Genomic DNA, 13260 nt, shown 5'->3' with positions numbered 1-13260 from the left:
TATTTGGAATTTGATCCCATGGATACTGATAAAACGGATTTAATTAATTAGTTGTCTAACTTTGTTACGTTTATGTTACTAAGTGTTTAGCTCAACAGTAATAATTGGACGTACCAATTCATGGACAAATATAGAAGATTTCCACAGTAATAATTGGTGAAGACAAAGCAACTAATATATTGCATGTGGGATTTTACTAATTTTTGTTTTTATTCTGAAGCAACGAAGCAAAGAATTTTTTGCCCACCTTCCTATACAATTAAGATGTATTACCACTGAAACAAAAAAGTACTACTATGCAAAAAGAAAGTAAATAACCAAAAGGTTTTGTGCCAATAGCTAGAGAACTAAAACAACAGACAACTGAGGATTTGTTGTTTAACATTATGGCGTTCATAAGCAGCAAGAAGTAAATTGTACCACATCGGCATTTGGCAATGCCTACTATTTCATATGGCAAACGAAGAAGGGGAAAAACTGGGATGTCGATCCATTGAGTCAGGTTAAAAATGTTCCAGCCGGAGCTTAGGTTTTAAAATGATGCCAAATGGATATTACAGCTTCGAACTTCTATTTTTATGCCCCAAGAAACGTGTATAAAGAACAATTTTGGCACTTTTAAAGCATCTCGAGACTTTCTTTCAAGAATTAGATGCTTTGATATGTTCTTATTGTCCATTTTGCAGGCATATAAATCTTGTTATAATAGTAAAAGATGGCTTTCAGACCACATGCAAACATTTTGAATTTTTCAAACCTACCATTAAATTAGAATTTCTCTTTTGCAAGTAGTATAACTTTCTAATCTTGTGGACCAATCTCATCAATCATCAGTGATATGCTGAAAGGTTCTTAATTAAATAAATGCAAGAAAACTAACCTTTTGCCGGCACAAACACAATTCCTGATCCTGCACTGAAGTTAGATCCTGGATTGAACCTTTGCAGCAACTCAGCTGGAGCCCCTGATGCATTTGCCACAGATGACAGATTCTCACCAGGACGTAAAGGATATGTTTCAAACAACCCATAATCCTCTGATACTCTGCTGTCCCCGCAAGAGCAGTTCACTGTTACATTGATGAAAACGGAATTTGGCAGCCTAGTAGGGTCATAAATGTTCACCACCTGAATCCAGTTCCCATTTGTCAGATTAGCAAAAGCTATTCTTGCAATCTTCTCATATGTATCCCCACCCTGAGTCAGATACTCAAAGTTATGTCCCAAAAAATCACCAGTCAAGCACTCACATGAGAATGGAATGTTGATTCTCGTACCGCTGTGGATGCTGTCTTGATTTGGAACATGAGGATTTTGTCGAAGAATTTCTGGGATTGTTTGATTGAAGATGGAGCTAATGTATGTGAGATTTGATCCTTCCCAAATGTAGTATGAAGCCAAGGCAAGGTCACAGCCACTTCTACACTTGGCCTCAACGCTAAAACATAACAACACAAGTACTAAACAAGAGCTCAACAATAGAATTAGCCTCTTCCTCTTTGATGCCATTATTTTCATCACTTGTTTGTGTGAAATATATAGCAAGAAAAAGGGAAGAGGAGAGACGAATTATAATGATTTAGGATGCCATTAAACAAACTAGAAGAGAGATAGTTGTTCAAGTCATTTCGTCATCTTTACTTCATATAGCCGTCTTGTATTGTTTGTCTTATTTTCCTTGCCCATTTAATTAAGAAAATTAGAGGCCTTGAGGGGCCATAATAGCCCGTACTGATCGAATTTTGTTTCCATCTTTTTATATATGATTCTTGAAGTGAGAGCTATTCTTGACTTTATCAGCAATAAACAAGCATAAAAATGTAATATAATGAACAATTTGAGACACTCTTCTAGCTTTGATAGCCCGGATGAAGGACCACTTGAATAATTCTTGAGATTATGGTATCAGTTGCTGCAGGCTAGCGAAATTTAAGAAGCTGGCAGAAACACCAGCACAAAGATGCTTGTCGTTTTGGTGCAGATTTTGTGCTAAAACGTTTGCTCAGTGTGCAACGTTCTTCTCGCTAACTTTAAGAAAAGGAGGAGGAATATAAAGTCCAAGATTTCGACCAATTATATTAGATTTTCTTTCTGCATTTCTGAAAGAACAGAGAAGCCATTTAATATAAGCAGTTTTTTAGTAAATGGAGAAATTTTTGTAGAGTTTTTTGGGGTTCCTGTAGCAAAAGTTGTTAAAAAACTAGTAGCAAACAAACTTGCTAAAAAACCTACGTTCCAAACAGGGCCCAAGTTTGTCCCCTATCAAACCTATTGTTTCAATAAGACAACTTGTATAGTTAGGAAAGTGAAAGTGCACAAAGGATTCCATTCCATTTCTTTCTCATCTCAATTTTAAACTGCAAGACTAACAAATATGTACAGTTTTTTTAGTATAAATAAAGAGCTTAAGCAGCCTGGGAGCTGCTTTTCATTTCAGACTTAAATCCAGCTAAAGTTTGCCGAAACTGCTACAATCCCTTTTGGATACGGTATCCATGATTTTAATCGACTCATATCTTACCACATTATTTAGTAATTTGAACTCCTGAAATAATTTAAGGATTGGTAACTCTTATTCTATATTCAACGGTGAATTTAATCTCATCGGTACGGTACCTTAAAGGGACTGCAGAACTCCCCAAAATTGCATGATAAATATTTAAAACTTTGGTTAGATTTCAGATTTGGGAAAATCACTCGAATCGATACTTTGTGAGCATAGTATAGTGATCAACTTTTTATACTTGTGTAAGCAGCAAGTCCAAAAATGAAATTATCATTCTGAGAATTCGAAATGAGCAATTTCTTTTATTTCATATTAAAAAAAAAAAAAGGAAAGATATTGACCCGCCAACATGAACCATGCTATTGATCCTTAACTGGTAAGCTGATAATTCTTCATCCATCCGAGTTTGACAAAGATTGAAGTTTTTGCAGTCCCAATTGATGACCAAATGGTGGAATGCACATTCGCTAGTTTTGCCAAATTCCGCAGTATATCCTTCAGATACTTCCTTTACTAGATGCCCTCGAATTCTAATGTTGAAACGTAATGCCGCCCGAGAAGAAAAGGGAAATAGAGAATTGAACAATAAGAGCGTTAATATTTTCCTACTTTACAAATATATATCTATCCTTTTACCTGTTCTTCAAACTTCTCACACTTACAGAGGAAGTAGGAATATTCCAGACTTGGTTATTCAATAATACGAGGGCCAGATGCATACACATACGTATAAAAGAGACAATAGAATGGGTGGGATCCACCCTTAAAGATGGACAAATGATCCATGACAAAATTTCAGGCTTCTTGCCACATATACCTGAAGATATTTCAACATGGAAGTAAAGATATTATTATTATCTCTTCACTAAAGGCTTCTCAAGGTGTCTTGCCGCTTGCTAGTCATTGGACAAAAACATCTACTTCTGCTCTTTTCCTTCAATTCTCACTGGCAGTTGCCACAGATTACACAGTACAGTTAAGATGAGCCATATTATGGAATCCTTCGCCACCGTCCCCCTCTCAAGGCTCGCAGTTTCTCCAACACAAGCTTGCAGGGAAACCAGAGCCTGTCCCTTCAGGCCATGGAAGCAAAGAACTTCTCAGCCAACTCGCTTCCATTGTCAAAAGATGTATGTTCCAGGTGGGTAGTCACCCTCTTGTAAAAGTTTCTAGCAAGTGTACCTATGGATCTGCCTGTGAATATTAAAGAAGAGTGGTGCAGGGTTCGGAGAAGGATCACCAGAAGCAAAAGCAGCGAAGCACCTCCATAATTTCTTCACATACATTGCTGTTCGAATTGTCACTGCTCAGTTGCAGGTTCTCTTCTTTTCACAGAATCATTATCTCCACTTTTATTGTTCTATTGAGTATAGTATCAGACGGTTGGCTACATCAAATCAGTACAGAACTTTGAAGCTCACTGTATCTAATGAAGCTACAGATTAGGGTATAGACATACATCCATAAAAATATATCTATGCCATTTTCTTGTTTTTTAACAGTCACTTGACAGAGCAGAGCTACAACCCCGAGGCATACGAGGAGTTGATGGAATTCTTGGGCAGACACTCAGTGAATGATGGGGATAAGTTTTGCGCCAACTTAATGCGGGAATCACCAAGGCATAAAAATCTAGGTATATATGTACTTACATTTCACTCAGCCTGAAATCATATAGTACAAAATTCGCAAGTTTTAGATCAACATAAATCTTTTTAAACAAAACAACTATTACAACAAGTGTACCATGCATTTATGCACTGATCATTTGGTAACAGCAACCACAGATGAAAGGACAAGATTCTACATGGTATGGAATACTTGAGTAGGTACCAATTAATTGCTACATTTTTTTCTGTGTGTAACAATGAAAGAAATAAGTAGCATAACAGCTCTACTATGCTGTTAACAATCACAATGTAAATTGCATAGTCTGTTTTAACGGCAGCAGCCTGCATATTAAATCTGGAAAAAACTGAAATTTTCTTCTGCTTTGCAGCGATGCGGATACTTGAGGTTAGTGGTTTCTCTCTCCTTGGTATTTCTTTAACTTGCTAAGCTACTCTTTTTCACAATATGCTAAATAAATGGTATGGGATCTTCATGCAGGTTAGATCTGCATATTGCAAGAATGATTTTGAGTGGGACAATTTGAAGCGATTATCCCATAAGGTCAAATTCTTTTCTTTCACCTAATTTTGATATTTGAAATCACTTTTTCCTGGTTCACTTAGTGCAAATGTATGTGTTGGTAAATCTGCAGGTGGTTAATGAATCTAATACAAGACTAATGAGGGATTATGTCCGAGAAACCAGCCATGTAGAAAGTGAAAATTAATTATCCTTCTGAAGCTGCCTGCGCTTGGAAGCCGTAGAATGTAATGGTATATATTGTTGTATCATCAAAAGAACTCGAATTTAAACAAGCATGTACAACATCAAAACCTCACTTAATATATTTAAACAGGCATGTACAACATCAAAACCTCACTTAATATACTCAATTGGTACGTGTATTACCTGTACTGCAAGGGTAGAACATTAAATTTCACACCACTCCTGCAACAGCTTCCTAATCTCTAGTTTGTTCATGATCCTGCAAATGTAAAAAATAACTTTGATAGCAGATACTTCTGTTTGAAGAACTGAAGGAAGCAACTACCTAAAAGGAAACAGCACAGAGGACCAATACACAGCAGTTTCCATCTCAAAGGCTCACTTGCATGCTCACAGGGATGGATTGGATTGGCATATAGGTAGGTACAGATTGGGGGTATCCAATACCACTATGGTTTAGATGCCAATGGACATTATTTAAGACCAAAAAGTTACCTCAACAAAGCAAGAGACATCTGAGGTAGCTTGGATATGCCCTTTGCTGTAATATGACTGAGCATTTTCTTCAATGTTCTCCACCCTGCATTTCATTTAAAATTTTTGGGTGTTGATCTAGGCTTCAAACAGTTCTTTATAATGACTAAAGTCATTCACAGCAATAATCAACATTGTTATCATGAGCAAAACCATTGAAAAAGATCAGTTCAACTTCATGTCAGATGGTGTTTACACATAATTTGCGTAGACATTCTTTTCAAAATTGAACCTATTGTTAGAAATAACGCATATTGCCAAAGTAGATGAAGTATTTTCCAACTCATCAAAACGACCAATAGAAAAAGGAGAAAGAACTAAAGAAGTACCAAACATGTCTTGCAATCATTGATCCAGAGGAAAAGTTTTACCTATATATGTAGTTGACCATAATCCCTCCACTCTGAGTAAGGCCTTTTTCAGATCGATCAGCCATCCAATTCAGCCTTCCGATCATCTATAAAGATTAAAATCTGATTACAGATTTTATCTGGCAGGGGCTTCCCCATGAAAGTTTAACCACTAACTCTTTCACATGACTGAACATAGTCTCTGAATTTATGCAAACAGATCAGATCTACAATGTGCTTGAAGTCATTTTTTCAACAAATGGGGTAAAATGACCGAATACTCTGAGATAACAGACTAGGTTACGTGATATTGTACACTCAACAGGTTAATAATTTTGAAAGAAAGCTTAGTAAGTTCTTGACATACCGCTCCATTCTGCAAGTGGAAGTTTGCCACAGAATCTAGAGCTTTCCCCCTCTTCTTCTCTTGCAGAAGGTACCTGGAATTGTTAATTCAAGGAAGACATATTACCCAGAAGCAACAAAATGCCCTATATCCACTTATAGCGGCAACTTGCTCCACATGACTAAATGACTCCGGAGACTGAAGATCCATCTTCAGTTTATTACTTAGATAGGAAAGAACTCCAATGATTCTTCAAAAGCAACAGATACATTTTAACCGTTTCTCCTACAATCATCAGATAAGATGCACTCACAGACAGGGATTCCTATTGAAAAAAGACAACCTTCACATATGAAGATTAACTTTGTCATGTGATAGCCTGGATGTCTATCTTTACTCTTATCTTCAGGAATGAGAAAAAAAATATCCTTGATATATATATATATATATATATATATATATATATATATATCTGAGGTTGTATGTTGTCTTTTAGACTAGTTGTACTGAGATTACTTAATATAACAAACCATACCGAGCACAAAGTCGCATCATTGGAGGTCTTAGAACCGAAATTATCTTAGCTGACTTTGTCCACTCATAATTGGTTGATGTCAACAAGTACTTCATCACTTCCATTCCGTTTTTGCTGGAACTGAATTCTCTGTACCAGGAAAGTTTTAATAAAGGAGAGAAATATGTAAATCGATTATCAGACACAAAGAAAGATTTGGTAAAAAATTGAGGTAAACAATTCATAATTCAAATTTTAGTGCTCAGATTTGCCAGAAGTTCAGACTATTATGTCATCCCATCTCTGGGTGATTGAGGAGCAACAGAGATTCCACATTTCCAGCAGAGCAGGTAGCTATCATTCCATTTCTTGGTGTTGAGCAAGGCAGGAGAGATCGAGTATGGAATATTACTGGAGAATATTATGGGAGCAGGGGTGGAAGAAAGAAAGTAATGAGCAAAGATTCCAACCCTTCAGCGTAAAACCATATGCTTACACTGCTGCATCTACAAGTGCCCCCTCTTCTTCTTGTTTAAGCAAGTTCTCTCTAAAGGTAGGACCAGATATCTCTGCTGATGCCAATTTTGATAGAAGCCACTGCATGTAGCCTGGAATAGGACTAAGAGTAGCAAAGGTCTGCAGAAGAAATTTTTCAAATTGTTATCAGCTATAACCAAGAGTCTCATTGAGCAAGAAAAAGAAGACAAGCATGGAGCTCTACCGGCTGATACAGTGACCAATGGACAAGAAAGATAGTCTCCATATAGTACAAGTTATTTGAAAGAGCAAACAGAAAAAGTGCCAAGTAAACAAGTAAATCTGAATGCAATCCGAACTGCTTTACTTATAAAAACAAGTTGAAAAGTCCCACTCACTTTGTCATCATCATTATGCAAAACCCAGACACAAAACCAAATTTCTGACCAATTGTGGCTCTACAAATTACAACTTCATAATTCTTAAAGCCGTAAGATAAATTACTAGACAAGAGCAAAGTAGTTGCAGGCTATAATGGATTTAAAACCCAAAAAGTTGGAGAATAGTGATATCCTGTACTCAATCCATGAAAAAACCAACTTACAGAGGCAAAGAATTATTATCCACAAGAAGTTAGCTTCTCCACCCGCGCCAAATGGTCACAGAACTATTTAAAACTCAATTGATCAAAACATACATATTTGGTCCAAAAATGTACATTTTTATTAGTTAAGTGACCATTGTGACTAAAGAAAAGTCAAGTGACTAAAACAGGGAATCTTAAATGATTCAGTGACCATTTACGCCATTTTCTCTAACACATAACTCATAACTACAACACCAAGAAGTGACAAATGTCCATAAACAGAGAAGAACTTACAGATATAATTGGCATATCCTTCTTCACAACATCAATTACACGTTTAATAAGGAATTTCCCAAGGTTGATTCCGGATAAGCCAGGCTGCAGTTAAAGAGAAAGGTACAACTTAGTATAAGCTAAGGCAGCTGAGAAGAGGGGAACAAGGAAGGAGGGAGGGAAAGGAAGAGGAGAGATAAAGCCAGAGTATCCCCTTGTATGGTGGGAGGGGGCAAAAGAAGAAAAAAATTAAAAACAGCGCAGCTTGAGCAAGTATATTTAACAGGTAAGGGTGGTCCTTTGTTCCTGACTAAGTTTATCAATTTATGAAGCTTTCCCATGAAATTACACATTGGGCAAAATTTCAACAATAGGAGGAAGCTTAGTGCTTTGAAGCATCTGCTTTTTCCTTTCTTTCTGCAGAATTTGAAGCACTGACCCAATGAATTTCTGATCAGAGAAAAGGAAAAGAATAAGTAGTATAAGAATAGTTCAAGCAATTTGTTTCTGTCAAGAAGAGAGAGCTGGGATGCTCACACTGGGCCACAGAGGGGAATAACATATGGTTTATCTACAAATTAATCAATTACCAAGAAAAAGAAAATTATGATGAGCACACAAAAGGATGCATATTAATAATCCCATATAGAAGATGAGCGAAATCTCACCATTTTATTACAACAAAAAGCAAAATGGTCATCATAAATTATTGGCAAAAGATCAGTCAAATATAAGTGGTCAGGTCAGCAACAAAAATACCATCCACGAATAATCAGAAAGTAATGCTGTAAAAAACCCGTAAGATAAAAATTCTAACCTGGGTAGATGATATAGAGTAAAAGAGTGCACAGGTTGCTTCACATTCAGGTATTGGAGGATCGTCCCATAGAACTTCCTAAGATGAATAATTTCATTAATAACTATACATAGTAGTTTCTAGCTCGTTAAAGAAACAGTCTCAAGAAATAAAGATTGTTCCTTTTCCTGAATCCTTTCAACACTCCACAGCAAAACTATTCACCTGAATTGTCTCGGCCACATCCTTCATTAATGCAACTTCTATGAATATGAGGGGTTCACCTGAATTATGCTCAGTTATTAGACTGGATGAACATTTCAAATCCAGATTAAGCATGATACAAAACAAGTCATAATTTGACATCTACTGTACTCCATCACCTTAGACCAAACCCTGACAAAAATCAACTAAATTATTTTATCAAAAATTTCACTAATTTATTAGTGAAAATTAAAGGCCCCAAACCCCATATTGTTTCTGAACTGATATACTATTTCTTAAGCTCAGTCTAAACTATACTTCAGGAATGCCACAAGACACAATCATTCCAATTTTCTGCCTTCCTCCTCTTTTCCCCGGAATGGTGTAATTTTGCTTGCCTCATAGGTGTACTCCCAGGTAAATACTGGACATTCTAGATCTTCTTAATTTGTGTTTTACTCAGTCAGTCACTACAGTATCTACTCAAATCCTGAAAATGTATTCCTAGTCCCAGTTTTATCTTTTATATTTCAGCAGGCAATCAGTCTTGCATTTACACTTCTACCAATTTGGTTCATCATTGTATGAGACCTTTTGCGGATAAAATTTCTGTGAACTAAAGCATAGCTAGGCTAGCAGCAACTGTAAGAATCTTCATATGAATCTAGCAGTTATACAATAAGAAACAACTGATGATTTTCAGATCTAACAAGAAAGGAAAAAAAGGATTGCTTCCTTGAAGTTAAGTAGACATGTAAATAAGTAGATACCTATTGCATCATACTAATCTTTGCAACCACTTAAGACTGTAATTCAAAGACAACAGATTCTACACTCTGTACACAAGCTTTTAAATCTTTTCTGAAAAAGATAACATTGGATCACCAACAGATCTATACTCACTGCAGCAAATGCTGTACGAACCCAACATCATTTCCTCAGTAAAACTCATAAATTCAAATAATAGAAGCCTCAGATTTACAACACTGCCAAAATTGGTCAAACGTTTCGCAACTCTTTTGACACATCAATATAGAGGAAACGCTCAATAAAGTAAGAATACATTCAATATCAGATCCCCATAACAAACTCAAGAAATCAAATCCAAAATACAGCGAGGTTGGAGCCAGTTTATCAAGTAATCTTGATGAGATCAATACTGCCTGTTGTTTGCATTTCTAGTAAGCAAGTTAGTAAAAAATTCTACTATGTATGTCAACCAGACTAACAAAAAGTTTTTCTAACCAGGTATTGCTGGATGTAAATATCCGAAACAGCGGCGGCCTACCCCCAGCCTTCTTTTCAGGTCCAAAAGACTGCTGATTGGATGCACTGCCTGAAGAAGATATTTGTGAACATCTCTCATAAAATGCAGATTTCATAGTTAGAGAATTTATAAGGAAAGCTGGCAACATGGAATAGAAAAACAGACCTCATAAGCTACAATCTTCTCCAACAAAGAAGCAGGATCATCCCATGTAATATTATGAAGCTCTAGATTCGCAGGACTAAGCCATGTACCAAGCTTCTCTTTCAAGTAAGAATCAAGTGCCCGCAAGGATGGAAAATTTTCCTCGCTACAAGTTGGAAGGAGAAACACTCAAAAGTTGTGACTTTTGTAACAGGTACTACAAGTAAAATTTGGCTTATTTTCAAGAGGAACTATGATTTCACAAATCAACTGGCTGATTAGACAGCAAAGGAGAAATGCCACCATGAAAACTGTCACGTGAATTATCTCAGGGAACCTTAAATTAGACATTTACAGCAATATTCCAATCAGGCGCCCAACCAAGACTTAACCAAGTGCCTAGGTATACTATATTATGGACCACCAGCCTGGTCGACCTAGGGTGAGCTAGATCAAATGTCAGATAAACAAAGACCTAGGGTTGGGTACATATTAATCATCAGTGGTTCGGCATGAACAATCTTTTCTAAGCTTATCCAACAATCTGATACAGGGTTGACATCCAATTATCACTCATTGAAACATGCCAACCACTTTAACTGTGAAAACTGGAAATGTCATCCCCCAGTTATTTGCTCCCTGACAAACAAAATCTTTGTTCTTGCCTTGGAAATCCTAGAATTTGCCATTCCCCACATACATCAGAGCTACAAGACCCAGATGACTATAACATCTAAAACAGGAATATAACCTTACGTGAGAAAAGATAGAATATCAGCTCGAATGTCGGACAAGAACTTCAACCCTCCAGGATGAGTATTAAGCCGCTCAAACAGTACTTCATAATTTGGCTTGAGGGCATGCCTCAAGTTCCGCTCAATTCTATAAAATGCTGAAAGTGACAATTCCTCTTGTTGCCCACTACTATGCTGAGCTTTTTCACCTACAACCCACAGATTCTATTCAAAGCAACCCAACACTGAAGCATAACAGACATGTACACAATTAACTCAAAAACTCACCAATAGGAAGCTCAAGACCAAGATACTGCTTCATCAGCTCCCTAACTTGTATTCTGTCAAGATCATACTCTCTGGCAAGTGTGAGAAGTAATTTCCGTCGATTTTCCTTGGAAAGGCTAAAGTAACCCTACATTATAAAGACATACTTGCGGAATCATTACATTTTTCACAAATGTTACTCATATATCAACATAATTAAGTTATCCCCCAATGAATAGTAGTATATATTCACCTCACAGAATTCACTGAGGGCAGCATCTAAAATCTCAGTCTTATTCATTAATATAGCAGAGAGCATAGAGTCTCTTACTTGCTCGAAGTCCCTGAAAATCCATTCACAAAAAAAAAAAAAAAAATCAAAATCATTGCTTTATTCTAAACTCAAACAGAATTTCCTTTCATCTCTTTCATAATTGCATAAACATAATGCGAATTCTTGACCCATTTATTTTATTTTATTTTGGGACAATTTAACAGAAATTGAACTGCTAAAAAAAATCAACACACAAATAATTCAAATGATCACCTTGGGGGATTAATGGAGGCATTAGGAGTAGAAGAAACCACGTTAGAATTTTCTTGAGGAGGAACTTCCATTTGATTGACTCTCTTCTGTTGAATTATTAGTTAAACAAAAAAGAAGAATTTATTTGTACAATCAAAATCAAACTAACTCAATAATCACCTCCAAAGATAGGAAAAGAAAAATCAAAGATTGATTAAAAGTGGAGTAATGAAACTCACAATAGCCGCTGAGGGGAGAGGCCGCATTTTAGTACGCATTAAAATGGCGAGGCCCTTCTTGTTCATCTTCCCAAATACTAGTAATCAAAATTCAATCCCGCCATGGAAGTTAAGCAGTCGATAAATAAATCCAACCGAATTTCTGTTAACATTTCAATGTTGTTGTTATTGTACGTTAGAGCTTTTGGGCCTACTGATAGATACTTCAGAGCTCACCCGCCAGAGGAGTTGAACGGACTGACCCAAGATAAACGTCCATTTCCCTGAAAGATTCACTCAAGTGTCGTTCTTATATGGCCCAAGCTCCATGATGGAAAGGTGGTTCTACGTTGTTTTAAATTCGGGCCGTTGCTTCGCTGTCTTAAATTGATCAAGTTCGTGTATTCCTACCAAATGTATTGAAAAAAAATAAATAAAAAATTGGTGGCATATTTATTTATGTTTAAAGGGGCCCTCAACTTCAAACCCTTTTTCTTTTTTTTTTATAAGTAAAATACATAATTTCATTATCATAATTCTGCACTAATGGTTAAAAACAAATATCAACATAGATACACAGAGATCTAATTCTTTTTTTTTTTTGGTAAGTGGGAGAATCTGATGTGATGTCGGTCTTTCAACTTCTAGCTAAACTTGCTCTAATGTGGATCTTTTAATATACAGAGATGTTTATCATACACAATAAATAACTATTATAATAACCATGTAGAGATGGTTTTTTTTTTTTTTTGTTTGGTGTCTTTTCATGTACATTATATATAGGTGACATTACCATAATATTTCCTCTCGAAAAGTTTGGAGTAGGATACGTATTTTCCCATTTATTGATTCAAAAAAAAAAAAGAAAAAAAGGGAGAGACTGCTAAAATCCCTCTTTGCTTAAAAGTAAAAATAACACTTTTGAATACACAAAAGTGCAAAAACTAATGGTTGAAAATTGGAATGATAACCATGCTCAATAATCTACGTAATGCAAGCAACGTACCTTGTCTTAAATGAATAAAGGATGAAATACCAATACACTTTTTATCCCCGCAATGGATCTTCTGTCCCACATCCTGTGTCACTCTCTGTCCCACTTTTTATTATATTGCTATTTCTCTTATATAAACATCATGTTTTAATTCTTTTTTATTTCCTTAAGATTCAATAACTATTAAT

General features: G+C 36.1%; 2 protein-coding genes across 4 annotated transcripts; one reads left to right on the top strand and one right to left on the bottom strand.

Annotated features, from left to right (window-relative positions):
- Positions 1 to 3208: 3208 nt before the first annotated feature.
- Positions 3209 to 5009, top strand: LOC113783855 (chaperonin-like RBCX protein 1, chloroplastic). Its single transcript, XM_027330097.1, has 6 exons — positions 3209 to 3646; positions 3728 to 3822; positions 4024 to 4141; positions 4505 to 4521; positions 4615 to 4677; positions 4769 to 5009. Exons 1-6 carry the CDS (start codon positions 3487 to 3489, stop codon positions 4841 to 4843), a joined length of 528 nt encoding a protein of 175 aa, XP_027185898.1. The 5' UTR covers positions 3209 to 3486; the 3' UTR covers positions 4844 to 5009.
- A 5-nt stretch (positions 5010 to 5014) lies between these two features.
- Positions 5015 to 12194, bottom strand: LOC113783854 (malonyl-CoA decarboxylase, mitochondrial). Of its 3 annotated transcripts, none has more exons than XM_027330094.1 (16): positions 12100 to 12194; positions 11882 to 11967; positions 11588 to 11678; positions 11356 to 11482; positions 11090 to 11276; positions 10355 to 10499; positions 10168 to 10258; positions 8944 to 9002; positions 8740 to 8817; positions 7944 to 8027; positions 7083 to 7222; positions 6608 to 6736; positions 6094 to 6166; positions 5748 to 5833; positions 5338 to 5422; positions 5015 to 5101 (listed from the first exon to the last, which is right to left on the bottom strand). In XM_027330094.1, the coding sequence occupies exons 1-16, from the start codon at positions 12163 to 12165 to the stop codon at positions 5078 to 5080; spliced, it is 1551 nt and encodes a 516-aa protein (XP_027185895.1). In that variant the 5' UTR covers positions 12166 to 12194; the 3' UTR covers positions 5015 to 5077. The 3 variants fall into 3 exon arrangements, with proteins under 3 accessions (XP_027185895.1, XP_027185896.1, XP_027185897.1); XM_027330095.1 differs by having other exon boundaries at positions 11882 to 11964; XM_027330096.1 differs by lacking the exons at positions 5015 to 5101; positions 5338 to 5422; positions 5748 to 5833 and adding an exon at positions 5861 to 5928.
- Between the last annotated feature and the right edge of the window lie 1066 nt (positions 12195 to 13260).

Source organism: Coffea eugenioides, chromosome 9, assembly GCF_003713205.1.
Source record: "Coffea eugenioides isolate CCC68of chromosome 9, Ceug_1.0, whole genome shotgun sequence".
NCBI lineage: Eukaryota > Viridiplantae > Streptophyta > Magnoliopsida > Gentianales > Rubiaceae > Coffea > Coffea eugenioides.
Note: the sequence above shows the minus strand (reverse complement) of the source record. Positions and strands in the feature narration are given on the sequence as shown.